Below are 13,479 nucleotides of genomic sequence, written 5' to 3' on the forward strand. Positions count from 1 at the left end.
GTGAGTGTGTGTGTGTGCGTGCGTGAGTGTGTGTGTGTTTGTCGGGGTGCTTGAGCGTGCGGTGAGGCTCCCTCCCCTCTGAGTAAACTAGCCCCAGCATCTGTTAGTCTTTTGCGCTTAACTACCCCTTGCTATATCCAACCTGTACTTATCCCACAGTGGAGCGCCTCGCTCTGTCTCACACTGGGTCCCACTGTCCTTGGGAGGGAAGTCTGCTGTGGACGATGACCCCTGCTCCCCCTCTCACAAACACACACGCACGTGTGCACGCATGCATGCACGCACTTGTGCCCAAGATCCTTAGAGAGTGTGCATAAAGTGGGGACAAATCACCCCTACACATTCCATGTAGATACATAAGCATCAACCACACTGGAACTACACACAGCTTTATTGTGTGTTAATATAGCTCACATTACACATTTGGACAAGACTTTATTTGTTACTCAGATTGAAATCATTCCTTTTTTATTTCTGGCTGCTAAATAAAAATCCAGCGCTCGTGGCAACAGGACACCATAAACACAAGGTTATACAAGCAGCAGAGTGGTAACGAGGCACAAGAGTAAACAGAAGATACCGATCCGTGGCCTCAACAATATTGAAGCCATAAACTTCAAGAGGTCCAGGGCTGCACTTGAGGCCCTATTGGGACACAATAGCTGGGAGGCCAAACCCACAGATGCTCTGCTGTTCTCCGTTTCACCACAGGAGGGCAACAATGTGTGAAAAGACACTTTCAGTGACAGCTAAGCATAACTTAGCTGCATATGTTCAACAGCTAGAAATGTAATCATCACTCTTCAATTACTGGTACAAGAGAACATGAGAATAAAAAGAAATATGACAATGAAATCAAAACATCACATGTCAGGAGTCAAACTTGTAATGAAATAAAGGAGTCATCAGTACTGTACCATGTGAGGCTCCAGCCCACTGTCAACTAATGACAAAATTGGAGGTTGGAGTCATTCAGTTACTTATTTTGGCCCTGGTGGAGGGCACACGGCCACAACACTCTTGTATTCGGTCCTGGTTCTGAATAAGCAAGATCTTTCTCAGTGTCCCACACCCACTGTGAGCCGGGTTCATCGAAGGCTTCCAGGGTTCAGGGAACGTCAGACTCTGTCTAAGTTCCAAATATGCTGACATGTGCTACATGCTAACCTTCATATCGTATGTTGTTTTTGCAGTCAGTTCCATGAAATCAACATGGCTGTGTGCTGTTGTACAGTTTGCCTTGTAAAAAACAAAGTAGACGTGATGTAACTGCAAAAACCGATCAAAATGTCTTTTTAAAGCATTTTGTCCATTTATTCCATAGCGGTTTGCATTTGCATTTACTTCCAATGGAGTTGTGCCAATAGACAATATATATACAAGTTTTATCATGTAAAGTATTTTAAAGTATTTCTCACACTTAACACTGGCCAGTTTAATAACTAAATTTTGTCCTTTTTCTGGAAGTGTCTGGAACTCGACACACCTGGGGTCACTGCATAGGCACTCTGGGATTTGAACAATTTGTAAAACATCATTGGTGCAAAAAATGCAAAAAACAGACAAGATGTCCCGATGTCAAAGGCAGGAGGAGTTTCAGAGGGATGTGATGGCCGTCTCTTAGGCAAGGCAGCAGCGAGGGCTCCACTGTGCACAAATGAAACTTGAAAGCTATTTAAGCACCCTGCAGTTACAGTATTCATGTTGCAGAGGTCTTTAAAAAAAACAAAAAAAAAAAAAACAACTTAAATCAGCCAAAGCTGAGAGACCCTGTGGTCTCAAGCAGGATCTTTGCAACTGTGACTTCAGAACACTTGACATTAACACCACAAACTTAGAGAGTAACCTCAGCGTAACCACTGCTGGTCACAGTGGAAGGAGCATCAAAGCAGCTGCATTTGATAAATGATCATTTATCTTTTTCTCCCTTAAAAATGTCAAAAGTAGTTTCATGGACTAGAAGATCAAAGAACATTTCTGTGAAGTAGGTGGTGAACTGTTTACTCCGCCAAACAGCTGCACAAAGTTTCCACCAGCCAGAACTTGTACGGTGGCAAAAAAGCACTGACTGGTTTGAGGGTGAATTGTGGTGCCAGTCCTTCCTGAGTGTTTAATACTAATGTACTGTTGTTGTGGTCTGGGTTCTCCACCCAACTCTGGGTTTCCCCCGGAAATATTTTTAACCAAGGTGGTAGGCCACGGAGATCTTGGCTTGTTCTCATCTCATCTTGATCCAATTAGGTGGCAAATGACAGTCACTTATTAAATGAAAGGCATTTCAGAATAAAGCTTCTCTTTCCCTTCTTTTGGTCTCATAAATTCACAAGAGAATTGTTTTTCTCTGGTATTTGAGGAGCTGGTCTTTGCCGACCGTGGTAAAAAGGCACCGGCATTAAAATGACTGGTCAGTCACCGAGATTTATCCCCAACAAATTAAATCTGAGCTCGAGTGTTGAACACTTTCACTGAGAATCACCTGACTTGGTAAAAAGATCAACTAAGTAGATAAGGATGTGTGATGATGCCTGAATAACATGTGACTCTAAGGCTTATGACCGACACCAGGGGCCAGACGCATGAAAACACTAAATGTAACTCACACCAGGATGATGGAGGAGTGGCCAAAAATAGCATGAAAGTGAGAATTTACAATGCTATAATTGTGAGATTATTACTTCATCAAGATTATTATTTCATCATATTAACTCTCTTCCATAGTTGATTTTATTATGAATGCATGAACACTGATGTGAAGTGCAGTAACTAAACAAAAAGTTAAATAGTGAAAAATGTGTCAAGATTTCACACGACAAATATGACACAAGAAGATTGGTGCTTTCTATTTTCTCAATTTTGATTTGATTTATAATCCAAAATGCATTCATTTCCCTTGGATGACCTCAAACTATCTGCAAGCTAAATGTGTTCATCCAAAGTTCTTCTTACCTTTGTTAAAACAAAACGGTTTGGATTTGTCCCTTAATCCTTAACGGATAAGCAGTATTTAAAATGGATGGATGAATATTTTATATGTTCTATGGAAGTGAGTGTTAGGACTGGCATCCATCCATTCATCCATTTTCTTTCCATTCACACTCACAGCCACACCTACGGTCAATTTAGAGTATCAATCAGCCTCGTCCCCTCTTGATGTCTTTGGACTGTGGGAGGAAGCTGGAGTACCAGAGAGAACCCACACAGGAACAGGGAGAACATGCAGACTCCACACAGAAAGATCCTGTGCCCGAGCTGGGACTCGAACATACAACTGGCATAATATTACCAAAACAGGCCACAGTATCTGGCGTGAAAGAGGGGAAAACACAGCTAGAGGGCACTAACTGCGGTTTGCCCTGGTATTTCCCTGGAAATTTGGCACAACCTTTTTTTTTCTCTGACTTGGAACAAGATCGAATCAGAACACAAGACGGATGTCACAAAGTCCATTTTGAGTCTTTACTCAGTTTGGACTTAATGTGTTGCTACTGCATTTTGCTGCTGGAGGGAATAGTCTGTGTAATGACAGGGATGGAAGCTTTGGCACTCTTAGTGAAACTGGCCAACACAGAAATGGAAGATATGCTCTCCTCTGTTTAGGAGAGAGGTACCATCTGCTGCTGGAATGACTGAACTGATGCCGTTAGTCATTTATTACCTCTCCACAGGTTTCACTTTGTTAGTGAGAGCACTGCTGATACGCCGGCTCAACTTTTCCCACTATCAATTCCATTGAACACAAGTATCAAAACATATATTTTTGACTGACTGAGGGAGAAGAGATTGTGAGCACGGTTGAGAAATGTACACGTTGATAGAGACTAACAGAACAGAAACGTGCAGACACGTCTTTGTTCATCAGACAAAATAAACGAGTGAGCATATTTCTATTTTGGTGTTTAAAGTTTCAGTGAGGAGTCTACACAGTTTGATGCATCCGGCCCAGATGTGGTCGATGGTTTCCTGTTTCTTATTCTCCTTTTGATAAAACTGTTTGAATAACATTTTTAAAAATGGCTGAACCAGACAGTTTCAATGAAGGCAGCACCTGTGAGTTATCTCTCGAGCTTATTTTCTCCTACAGCTACTGAGACTTTGTGAGACTAATCATTGATAGCTTAAGTAATAACCAATTAAAAAGATATCCTGGAACATCAAATACTGGCTGGCTTGAATGTGTGTGTGTGTGTGTGTGTGTGTGTGTGTGTGTGTGTGTGTGACGTCTGCCGGCTTATGGTGTATAATGATCGTGTCTCAACTTCAGAGTGTCGGAGCTGAATCTGTCTGGTTCTCAGGGCGAGGCAGGTCTGTCAGAGGCAGAAAGTCTGGAGGTGGTGTGGGAGGATTGGATGGCGGCTGCATGTCACTGTTGGACCTCCTCACCTGCAGGGGGCTCCACCTGTGTGACAGCTGCCGCCTCATGCTCCTCCTCTTGGGCTTTCGTGGACGTCTCCTCTTCTCTTCGTCACTTGCTGTTGGCTGGACGCGGTCACTCAGCGTGTCTGAGGACTCGTCGATGTACGCCAGGTTCTCCCCAAAGAAATCAAGCAGCTGGCAGTCAGGTGATGGGGCAGTGGTGACAGGAAGGTAGGTAGGGAGGTTTTCAGGAGGTGAAGAGGAAAGAAGGGTGGGAGGGGAGGGTGTGTTTTCGCTTTCAGCAAGTGCACTTCCTTCTTTTGGAATCAATTTGTCTTTCTCCTGGGCTGGATTGATGTTTGTGGCTCTTGCGCCACCTTCCTCTATGCTGCCCATTGCAAAGGAGGCAGGGATCCTGCGAAGCTCCAAGAATGACAAAGAGACGGAGGAGACATCTGACCTGGAGTCAGATGGTGACTCGGATCCAGAGAGAGATCCTCCCTGCATGGCTGCACCTGCTGAAACCAGTTCTGAGGTGGAGCGGGCCACTGGGAGGGAGAACGAACGGGTCAGCAGGTGAGGAAACGACCTGCCCTCCAACTGCAAACCCACAGTGGAGTCAACTTTGAGTCCAGGGCCCATCCTCGGAACCGTTCCGCCTCCAACTCCAGCTCCACTGACCCTTGGCTGGGACTTGGCCATCATCGCCCTCTCCAGAGAGGAATGAGCATCCAGCCGGCTCATAGAGCTGGTCAGCGCAGCCCAGTGGTTCGGCAGGTGTCCGTTCTCAGACGCCCCTCGAGCCCAGTATCCCAAAGTGCCGTGGGCCCCCCGACGGATGCGCCGACGCTCACTACGTTTCCATCGCCGGCGCTGTAGGAGGAAGGGGTCATTGAACTCCAAGGGGTTTGGGATTCGAAAATCCATGGACATGTTCTGGATGTTCTGGGTCCAGTCTGTTGCATGGGCCCGTAACTCCTCCATCTGAGACGGAGCAGATAGACGTTGAGAGAATGAGAGGTTATGATGTTAAGTTGTGTTTTCCTTCAGATGACGCTTCACTGCAAATATCTCACCTCAGCACGAGTCCTTTTAGACAGCACACGCAGCCAGTTACCGATCATAGTGAGGATGGAGGCGAAGTAGGCCAGGCCAAACACTATCCACAACCACACCAGAGGTTTGAAGAACAACCCGCCCTCGTGGTTGCCCCCTGGACACAGAGTGGTGGTAAACACATTTGAGGGCTTTTGTTACTTTGAGCTAACACAATTTTTATGAGGAAAACACATCTATGTGTCAGTAAGAGCAAGTAAACACCTGGCACGTAGTCACCAAAACCAACAGTGGTGAGAGTGATGACCACAAAATAGAGCGACTCAAGAAACGACCACTCCTCCACTTTCTGAAACACAACGGTCGGCACAGCGAGGAAGATCAGACACCCAATCAGGATGGAGAGGACGGCTGAGATCACCCGAACGGTGGTGGGCCTGACCTTACGTTTCTATGAGACAGAAATGACAGTTACAGGACGTTTTCAGAAAGTGTACCGATGAAGATGAGGATGGATCTGGACGAACCAAATAATGACTAGACAACCACAAAAGCTTTTTTTATTTACATGCCTCTAAAACTTAACAAACTCACGTTTTATTTTGTTTTGTCAAATCAGATTTAGATTTAAAGAACTGGTTCTTAACCATTTTAGGGCCAGCGCCCCCCTTATCTGTTATCCAGGCCCCTTACCAGCACCACCTTGTCAAAGGAAACCACGGCTAATTGCCAAATACATTTTGCTTAAAAACCAACAACATCTTGAGGAAATGAATTTCACTCATTTTTTCCATGGAGTTTGGTCTGGTATTGTTTTGTACTATTAAAGGTAAATGAATCCTGGTGAACTTTGGTATTTTACATAGACTTACCAAAGATGTTTTATGAATATTTTCAAAATGTCAACTATACAAAACCGCTTTAGGAAGCTGCAGGGAAAGTTTCGGCTGCGTCTCGCTGTTATAATCCAGCCGGTTGATGCCGACTCAGCTTGTCACGTGTTTGTGTTTGTATGATGATGATTTTTTTATGTATTGCGTTCATGCGACTGCAGTGTGCTTTGGCAAAGCGGAGTAACTTAAATTAACAATGACTTATATTCAAGGGAAATCCACAGTGGAAAATTCCTCATACATATTTGTAACCATGGTGACAACAGTGTAGCAGTGTAGCTAAATGGGAAATTAAGGGTCTCCAGAGGAGGAAACTCTCTCCACCGCAGGGAATACTAGAGAAAACAGGGTTGATCATCCACACAGCACACACCATGTTGGGTACATTTTTGTAGTCCAGTGTTCCATTCTTATGAGGGTGGCGTGGAGCTGCTCCCAAATATCCAGCCCATTAATGATGCAGGAGTGTAAACTCGAAATCTGACACGTTTTAAGGTTACGCACCCCATTATCTTGCAAAAGGTTGAAAGGTTCATCTCATTTCTCATGAAGCTTTTGTTTAGACTCAATGGCCCGTTTTCAAATGTACTGCTCCCGCCAGCCCCCACAAAGAACATCTAATATTACTTACATTTGTAGCATGTCGGTGAATATTCTCTGTCATCCAGGTCATGGTAATTCTTAAGTGCTGTGTCATAGGAAACTGGACTTCTTTCAGTTTTTCTGAAGACGTTTCACTTCTCATTCAAGAGGCTTCTTCAGTGCTGGAACTGCCTCTCGGATAAGAAACGTCATCAAGAAAACAGAAACAAGCCAAGTTGCATACAACACAGTACTTAAAATTTACATTTGTAATCTCAACATCAATGGTTTAAATAATCTGGAGAAGTGAATATGTTAATCCATATCTTTGTTTCTTTGGGTGAAGGCAGCTGCTGCTTGAATGATGGTGATTAGAGCTGCAGCTGCAGTCTCAGACTGATAACAGCATTCGTGCTCAGGCCAACACCGTATCATTACAAGTGTTAAATAAATGATCACTTATAGATCTTAGTTTGCAACTTAGTTTTTGTGATGTTTATAAAGGCAACAGGTATTTACAGCTTGATAAATTCATATTTGAGCAATCAAAACTATGACAGAAATTCAGGCTCTTAACCATTGTTCATGTCCAGTTTAGCTGTTAAAAATAATGGTTCACCGCTAACAGAGGGGTCATGAAGAGCTTCGGGGAGGTCAGTATTCATTGCATCACTTCATATCTGTGATTATCAGAGGTGTCGATTGTCTGAGGTTTGGTTCCTGGGCAGGACAGACCATTCTCACCAGGAAGAGGGTCTCAATCTTGGCCACAGCTCTCCGCAGCACCGTGCCCATGTGGTCACCCACTCCAGCTAGGAGTATACCAAACATGGGGATGCCAACCAGGGCGTAGCACACACAGAACAACTGGCCATACCACGTCCGAGGAGATAGGTTCCCAAAACCTGTCAAAAACACACAAAAAAAACCCCAAAACAAAACAAAACAAAACAAGATTTACATTCATTGTCAAACATTAAGTGCCCCCTCCTGGTTTATCACAGACTCCCACAGTCAATAAACCAGAGGCTATGAATGATGCTATTGTGCAGGAAACAGCAGAGGCAAGTTATTCTATGTTACAAGATGAAGACTTACAAGGTCAGCAGCATGAATGCCTGCTTTTGTTGATTTCAGTTCAGTCTTTTACAAATTCTCCCCAATCCAACAGAATGGAAAATCAATGTACTGTAAGTTAGTAACAATGGTAATATACCGTATATACCACTGAGACGTGAACCAGTAAAACTGAAAATCCCATTTTGAACTAAACTGTACCTGGTTAGCCGTATTGTGGTGCGGCTGCAGTTCTTCCTCCGTCTTTCTCTCCGTCATCCTGTCTTCTGCCCTTCTTTTTATGTTTGTTGAAGTTCATCCTTTATCCTTATTTTACAATTTATGCTGTCTTTACCCTTTAGTGATGATTTGAATTTGTTTCAGTGAGATTAAATCTCGTGATTTTGTGCCTGTTGTTTGTCATGGCCTCAGGTCAACTATACAACATGTTCACTGTTCAATACAGAATCTGTAGCCGCACAACCAAAGTAAAAAGCAGCTTTTTCCTCATTTGAATCTCTGTACCTCACCCACCGCATCAAAAAAAAAAAAGAAAAAAGTTACTGTGAGTGGAATATGGGGAAAACAACATAGTTTTGTTATATAACCATGCTGTTAAATGATCAAATAAATGAAGCTTTCTTATTTGTATAAAGAACCATTGTATCTGCTCCTTTGATCCCCAAGTATGGAATGACTTGTTCCTACATTTGTGGGACTTGAGCCGTAACACAGTAGTGAGAGGACATCTGGGTAAGTTAAAATGACTGAAGATCCAATGAGATAGAGGAACGGTCCTTAGGCGCAGTCTGAAAAACATGTGCCTTTTATAGCTTTTAAGGAGGAAGACATAGCATCTTCTCATTTCAGTTTCTTCATTTTTTAGAGTTAGTTGGTCTTTAAAAAGTCTCTCGGAGCAGAATGTCCACCTACCTATTGTGGTAATAATGGTACCACAGAAGAAAAAGGCAGAGGCCACGTCCCAGCGGCTGGTGAAGTTGGAGGATAGGTTGTTGACCTCCAGGCCTGCATCCACCGCAATCATCACTCTCTGTTTCAGTTAATAAAACAAAATTTATCTTCAAGTTATCTGTCTTATCTTATTACTGCAGCACTTCAGCTCCATATGAATAAAATTTAAGTATTTCATAATGTGGTGGTTTTCATGTGTTGTACATCTAACACAACTACAGATGTTTATCATCATCGTTTTTGTTGATGCATTCCAAAAGAATTGGCATGAATGATGGCATGGATGATGCATTGATTGGAATAGTGAGCGTTGGATTGCCTCCCATCTGTACATTTCATTTACCTTCTTTCTGTTCAGTTATTCAGACACAAATGTTATAGAGCTACACAAACGCTTGCTGTCCATGAAATCCTCAATGTTCATGTCATGGTTTCATTTATAGTCAAATTGGGTACCACAAAGGAAAAAACAAAAATAACAACTGTGAATATACTGGAATGTGATTTTACTGGATTTAAAGCCCACCGAACTTCCTCCATCAACCAATAATTACTGGTGTGTTTTGGAAGAATGTCTGTTTTGTCCCTTCGATCTATTAAAATAAGGAAAAGAACAAGAAGGGAAGTACAACAATGCAATATCGCCTCTTTTAGTATCTGTGTATGAGCATGACGTGCGTATACCTGGACGAGCCTGTGGAACTCCAGCTCGCTCACACAGGTGTGATTAAGGAGGAAGTTTTTCTTTGTGCTGAGCAGCTCCTGGAACTTCAAACTCTCCGCAGAGGCCTCCAGAGTGCAGAAAACAAGTGCGCCCATCACCAAGTACAACATGACCCCCAGCAACAGGGCCAAGAGGGTGGTGCACCGCATTTTCTCCCCCCCGTCCCTCCAGGGTAAAAGGTCAGAGGCCAGGAACTTCAGTCAGGATACACTGGGGCACAGCTGGTTGTAAACAGGAAGTTCCTTTTGAGGGGTGCTATATGTGTGAGCATGAAAAAGTGTAAACAAGAAACACAAGTGTTCTTGGATGGCCGACTCTTATCTATACATCTGTGCGTCAAACCAAACCCTGAGAGACGCTCGCTGACAGGAAAAGTGAGGATATATCATTATTTTCATTGAATCATACGTAAGCTACGCTATCTTTAACTTGTGGCTGCAGCGCATGTGAAGGTTTTAGGAGTGTTTACACACAACCCAGAGGGTTATGAATTAGATCCAGCTGAAGTATTAAGGAAGGATTAAGTCTATTATAAAACAATAAACACGTGCTCATTAAAAAGTCATGAGTCCACACTCCTCTCCGTGCTGGCCTCCAAGAGAGAAATATACGGATGTGTTCCAGCGACACAGCCAGCTCTCATCCATTCTACTAGATCTCTTACAAAAGTTCAGCTTTTAGTACAGAAGTTCCATGGATTTTTGTTTTCAGTAGAAATCAGGACAGAATTCTAACTCTTTCATTGTGTACACGAGCGGCGACCGACTGAAGAGTGTGAACACATTCATAAATTTAGAGATTGTGTGACTGTGTCCCTACGGCACAAAACAATTAGAGATACAGTGGATCTTCTTTCATGTAAGAGGAGGATAATGAGAAATTCCTGAGGCAAACATTGTATAAACCTTAGCAGTCATGAGACAAGCTTGACATCATCAAACGCATCATCCACATTGCAGTTGTGTCAAGTAACTGGATACTAACAGGGGCATTTTGTAATCTCCACTGATGTTTTTTTTTTTTGTTCTCTCACTGATAGCAATCATGAGAAATAAAGAACGTTTCATTACTAAGACAGTACAGCACCTCAAGGCTCTGATGTCAGGAGCTCATCCCATGTTAAAGCTCCTCAAATCAGATGACGGGGGATTTTTCGATGTTTCCCTCTTGGATGGCGTTCTCAGGGAGTCGGAGATGGTTGCAGACTGATTTCTTTTTTCCTTCAAGCCACAAAAAATCTTCAAAAAGGCAGGAAGAAATACAGATCACTCCAGATTAAAAATAAGCATTGCCCAACATGTGCAGCTGAAGTGAACATATATTTGTCTCACTGCAGCCGAAAGGTAGCAGCGGCATGAAGCAAGTGTAAGAACTTAGTCATTATAAGCAGGGAGGGCCTGACACACACCAGGCTGCCCTGCCAGTGGTCTCACAAACAATTACTCTCTGCCAAAACTCCAAACATTCATCTTGACGTTAACAGAAAACATGGTTAGCGCTTATCTTCATTTGGCTTCTAATGCTTTCTTTGATCTGTGTTTATCTTTGAAAGACACACACACACTTGAGAGAGGTGCAGTGACTTGAGCTCATCCAGTCTGTACTGGGATTTAGAAACTTCTGCCCTCTGAGCTGGTCTCGATGTAGGCCTTGACAATGTTCTGAGATTTCCCAGAGTCTGGCGGACTGTTAGCATTCTGCTCTAATGGACTGCTGGCTTTGGTTTGCGTGGACAGCGTCGCTCTCTGCCCCTGGCTTCAACATTGACAGACATTATTAGTAATCACTCGCTGAACCTGCGCTGGCATATTCTGATATTTTTCTAAGATATGAGTGAGGGGCTCGGAGAGAGCATGACTGTGGCTGATGGGCGGTGATCTAATCTGAAGTTAAACAGAAGAGCAGGTGGAGTAATAAATCATGAGATGAGCCGTTTGGACAGACGTACAGCACCAGAGGATGATGTACACAGGCTCGTCTCCGGTTTAAGTTCCAGGCAGGTGTATGAGAAAAATCGAAACAAAACAAACAAACAAGAGGAGCTCACAAAATTTACGTCAGCTACAGATATTCATCTCAATCCAATTAACTGCTTAATATCTCATCTTCTATAGTCCACAATCTCCATGGAACAGCTCTCGAAGTACGTCATCCCCTTCATAGTGACTTTTCTCTCTTTTCTGAGATTGTTTCAAATGAATGATATCATACACAGAGAGTTCATATTTCAGAACCCCTCCACAAAAAAAGAAAAAAGAAAAAGACAAAACAATGCAAGGAAAACGTGAGGGGGGGTGGAAGTCACGAGTAATTGTGTAGGACTGAAGGATATGGATGGAATCCTTATCTACAGTATGCAGTATTCATGATAAGGTTGAAATCCTTATCAAGACAATCACGGGGGTCTGTCCCGATGTAAATATACACCAGGATGTGGATCACACCAAATGTTCATCTCACTGGACCGACTGAAAACGCATTATCAAAGAAAACTTCTCATTTCTAACATACTTTAGATGTCATAATTTGGTGACTTTTAAGCGTATCCGGGCCACTGGGGGAGTTTTGTGCTCTTTGGGAGATGGTGAAGAGCTCCTTGTGAGTCTATAATTTGTCATTTTTGTTTTGTCCTCAATTGTTGAGGTCACCAGGAGTTCATTTGGTTGGTGTAATGGGGAAATGAAGGGATTTTGAAAACCAAACCAAACTTTAGATGTTATTGCAGATTATATGTTAATTTATGAGAGGGAGGAGAGGGATAGAGTCTGACTGAACTCATGACTCCAAGATTAGAATGATTGTATATCGTTTCTACTGTACGTCAGTTATCGAGTGAATGTGAGTGACCCGCTGCAACCGTACAAATATACATTTTGTCCCACCCCTTTAACACAGAACAACAACAACAACAAAAACCCTGAAGGTTTTCATTTTAAATGTTAGCATCTGCAGATGGTGATCTCATCCTAAGATAAGAATTTGCAGCGCCAGAAAAAAGAAAGAAAAAAAAAAGCTTCTCTAGATACAATCAACCCCAAAATATTTGCTTTCTCTTAAGTAACCAACTCTGATGTAAAACAAGATCACAGGTTACAACCCTGATTCATGTTTTATGCTTTGGGAAAGAAATGTACTAAAACAGGAAGACAGGGCTGTTTTGTGCTACAAAGAAGTAGCATAGAAACACACTGGCAGGCATTTGGCGCTCAGGCAACAAAACCAGAACAGATCTCAAATCAGTGATTGTCAAGCTTTTCAGCTGAACTCGTAGAAAAACACGTTCAGTTTTAATACATACATAACAGCCAGTATATAATATATATTGGCTGCTAAGTGATAGGGATTTTTGTGCGACAAAATCAAAACATGCAAATTTAACTTGTAATATAAATAAGTACTCGGATATATTAAGTGATGATAAAGATAAAAATCCAACTTAACTCTCAGCTTTACTCCTGAATGAATGTCTTACCTTCGGTTTGTTGCCTTGAAAGTTCCCTTCATGCAGCATGTGCTCTTCTCTCACCATTCAGCACTCAACGAGGAACTTTTTGTGTGTGTGTGTTTGTGTGTGTGTGTTATGAAATTGCATGTGTGTTTTCTCCTTGGAAGGTGTTTCCCCGTTCTCGTGACCCTACATCACTCTGACAGGGAAGCGAGGATTGTAGGAGGAGGAGGAGGAGGAGGAGGAGGAGAAAGCGAGCAGGCAGAGGCGCGTGAGTGCTTGTGTTCATTGCAGTGTTGTGAGAGTGATTAAATGCCGTCACCACAGAGGAAAAGCAGAGGGCCCGGAGTTTCCTGAGCTGGATGTGGGGGGGCTTAGGTTGCTAAACCCTCAGCTTT

At 42.9% G+C, this 13,479-nt stretch overlaps 1 protein-coding gene across 3 annotated transcripts; it reads right to left on the reverse strand.

Moving 5' to 3' along the window:
- Positions 1 to 404: 404 nt before the first annotated feature.
- Positions 405 to 13,347, reverse strand: kcnk4a (potassium channel, subfamily K, member 4a). 3 transcript variants are annotated; one of them, XM_086221781.1, is made up of 8 exons: positions 13,109 to 13,347; positions 10,723 to 10,874; positions 9,597 to 9,857; positions 8,874 to 8,991; positions 7,620 to 7,789; positions 5,674 to 5,860; positions 5,430 to 5,566; positions 405 to 5,337 (listed from the first exon to the last, which is right to left on the reverse strand). In XM_086221781.1, the coding sequence occupies exons 3-8, from the start codon at positions 9,783 to 9,785 to the stop codon at positions 4,258 to 4,260; spliced, it is 1,881 nt and encodes a 626-aa protein (XP_086077907.1). In that variant the 5' UTR covers positions 9,786 to 9,857; positions 10,723 to 10,874; positions 13,109 to 13,347; the 3' UTR covers positions 405 to 4,257. The 3 variants fall into 3 exon arrangements, with proteins under 3 accessions (XP_086077907.1, XP_086077908.1, XP_086077909.1); XM_086221782.1 differs by having other exon boundaries at positions 7,629 to 7,789; positions 13,109 to 13,289; XM_086221783.1 differs by lacking the exons at positions 7,620 to 7,789; positions 8,874 to 8,991; positions 9,597 to 9,857; positions 10,723 to 10,874; positions 13,109 to 13,347 and adding an exon at positions 6,934 to 7,547.
- Positions 13,348 to 13,479: the final 132 nt, after the last annotated feature.

The sequence above is a fragment of the Aulostomus chinensis genome, chromosome 13 (genome assembly GCF_037954235.1).
Source record: "Aulostomus chinensis isolate RoL2024-O1b breed Wild chromosome 13, RoL_Achi_v1.0, whole genome shotgun sequence".
In the NCBI taxonomy this organism is placed as follows: Eukaryota; Metazoa; Chordata; class Actinopteri; order Syngnathiformes; family Aulostomidae; genus Aulostomus; species Aulostomus chinensis.

Coding starts and splice junctions, on each gene's coding strand:
- kcnk4a (XM_086221781.1), bottom strand. CDS start 9,785: ATGCGGTGCACCACCCTCTTGGCCCTGTTGCTGGGGGTCATGTTGTAC. Junction 5,861..7,619: donor CCCTCTTCCTGGTGAGAATG/GTCTGTCCTGCC, acceptor TCTGTCTCATAG/AAACGTAAGGTCAGGCCCAC. Junction 5,338..5,429: donor CTAAAAGGACTCGTGCTGAG/GTGAGATATTTG, acceptor GCTCCGTCTCAG/ATGGAGGAGTTACGGGCCCA.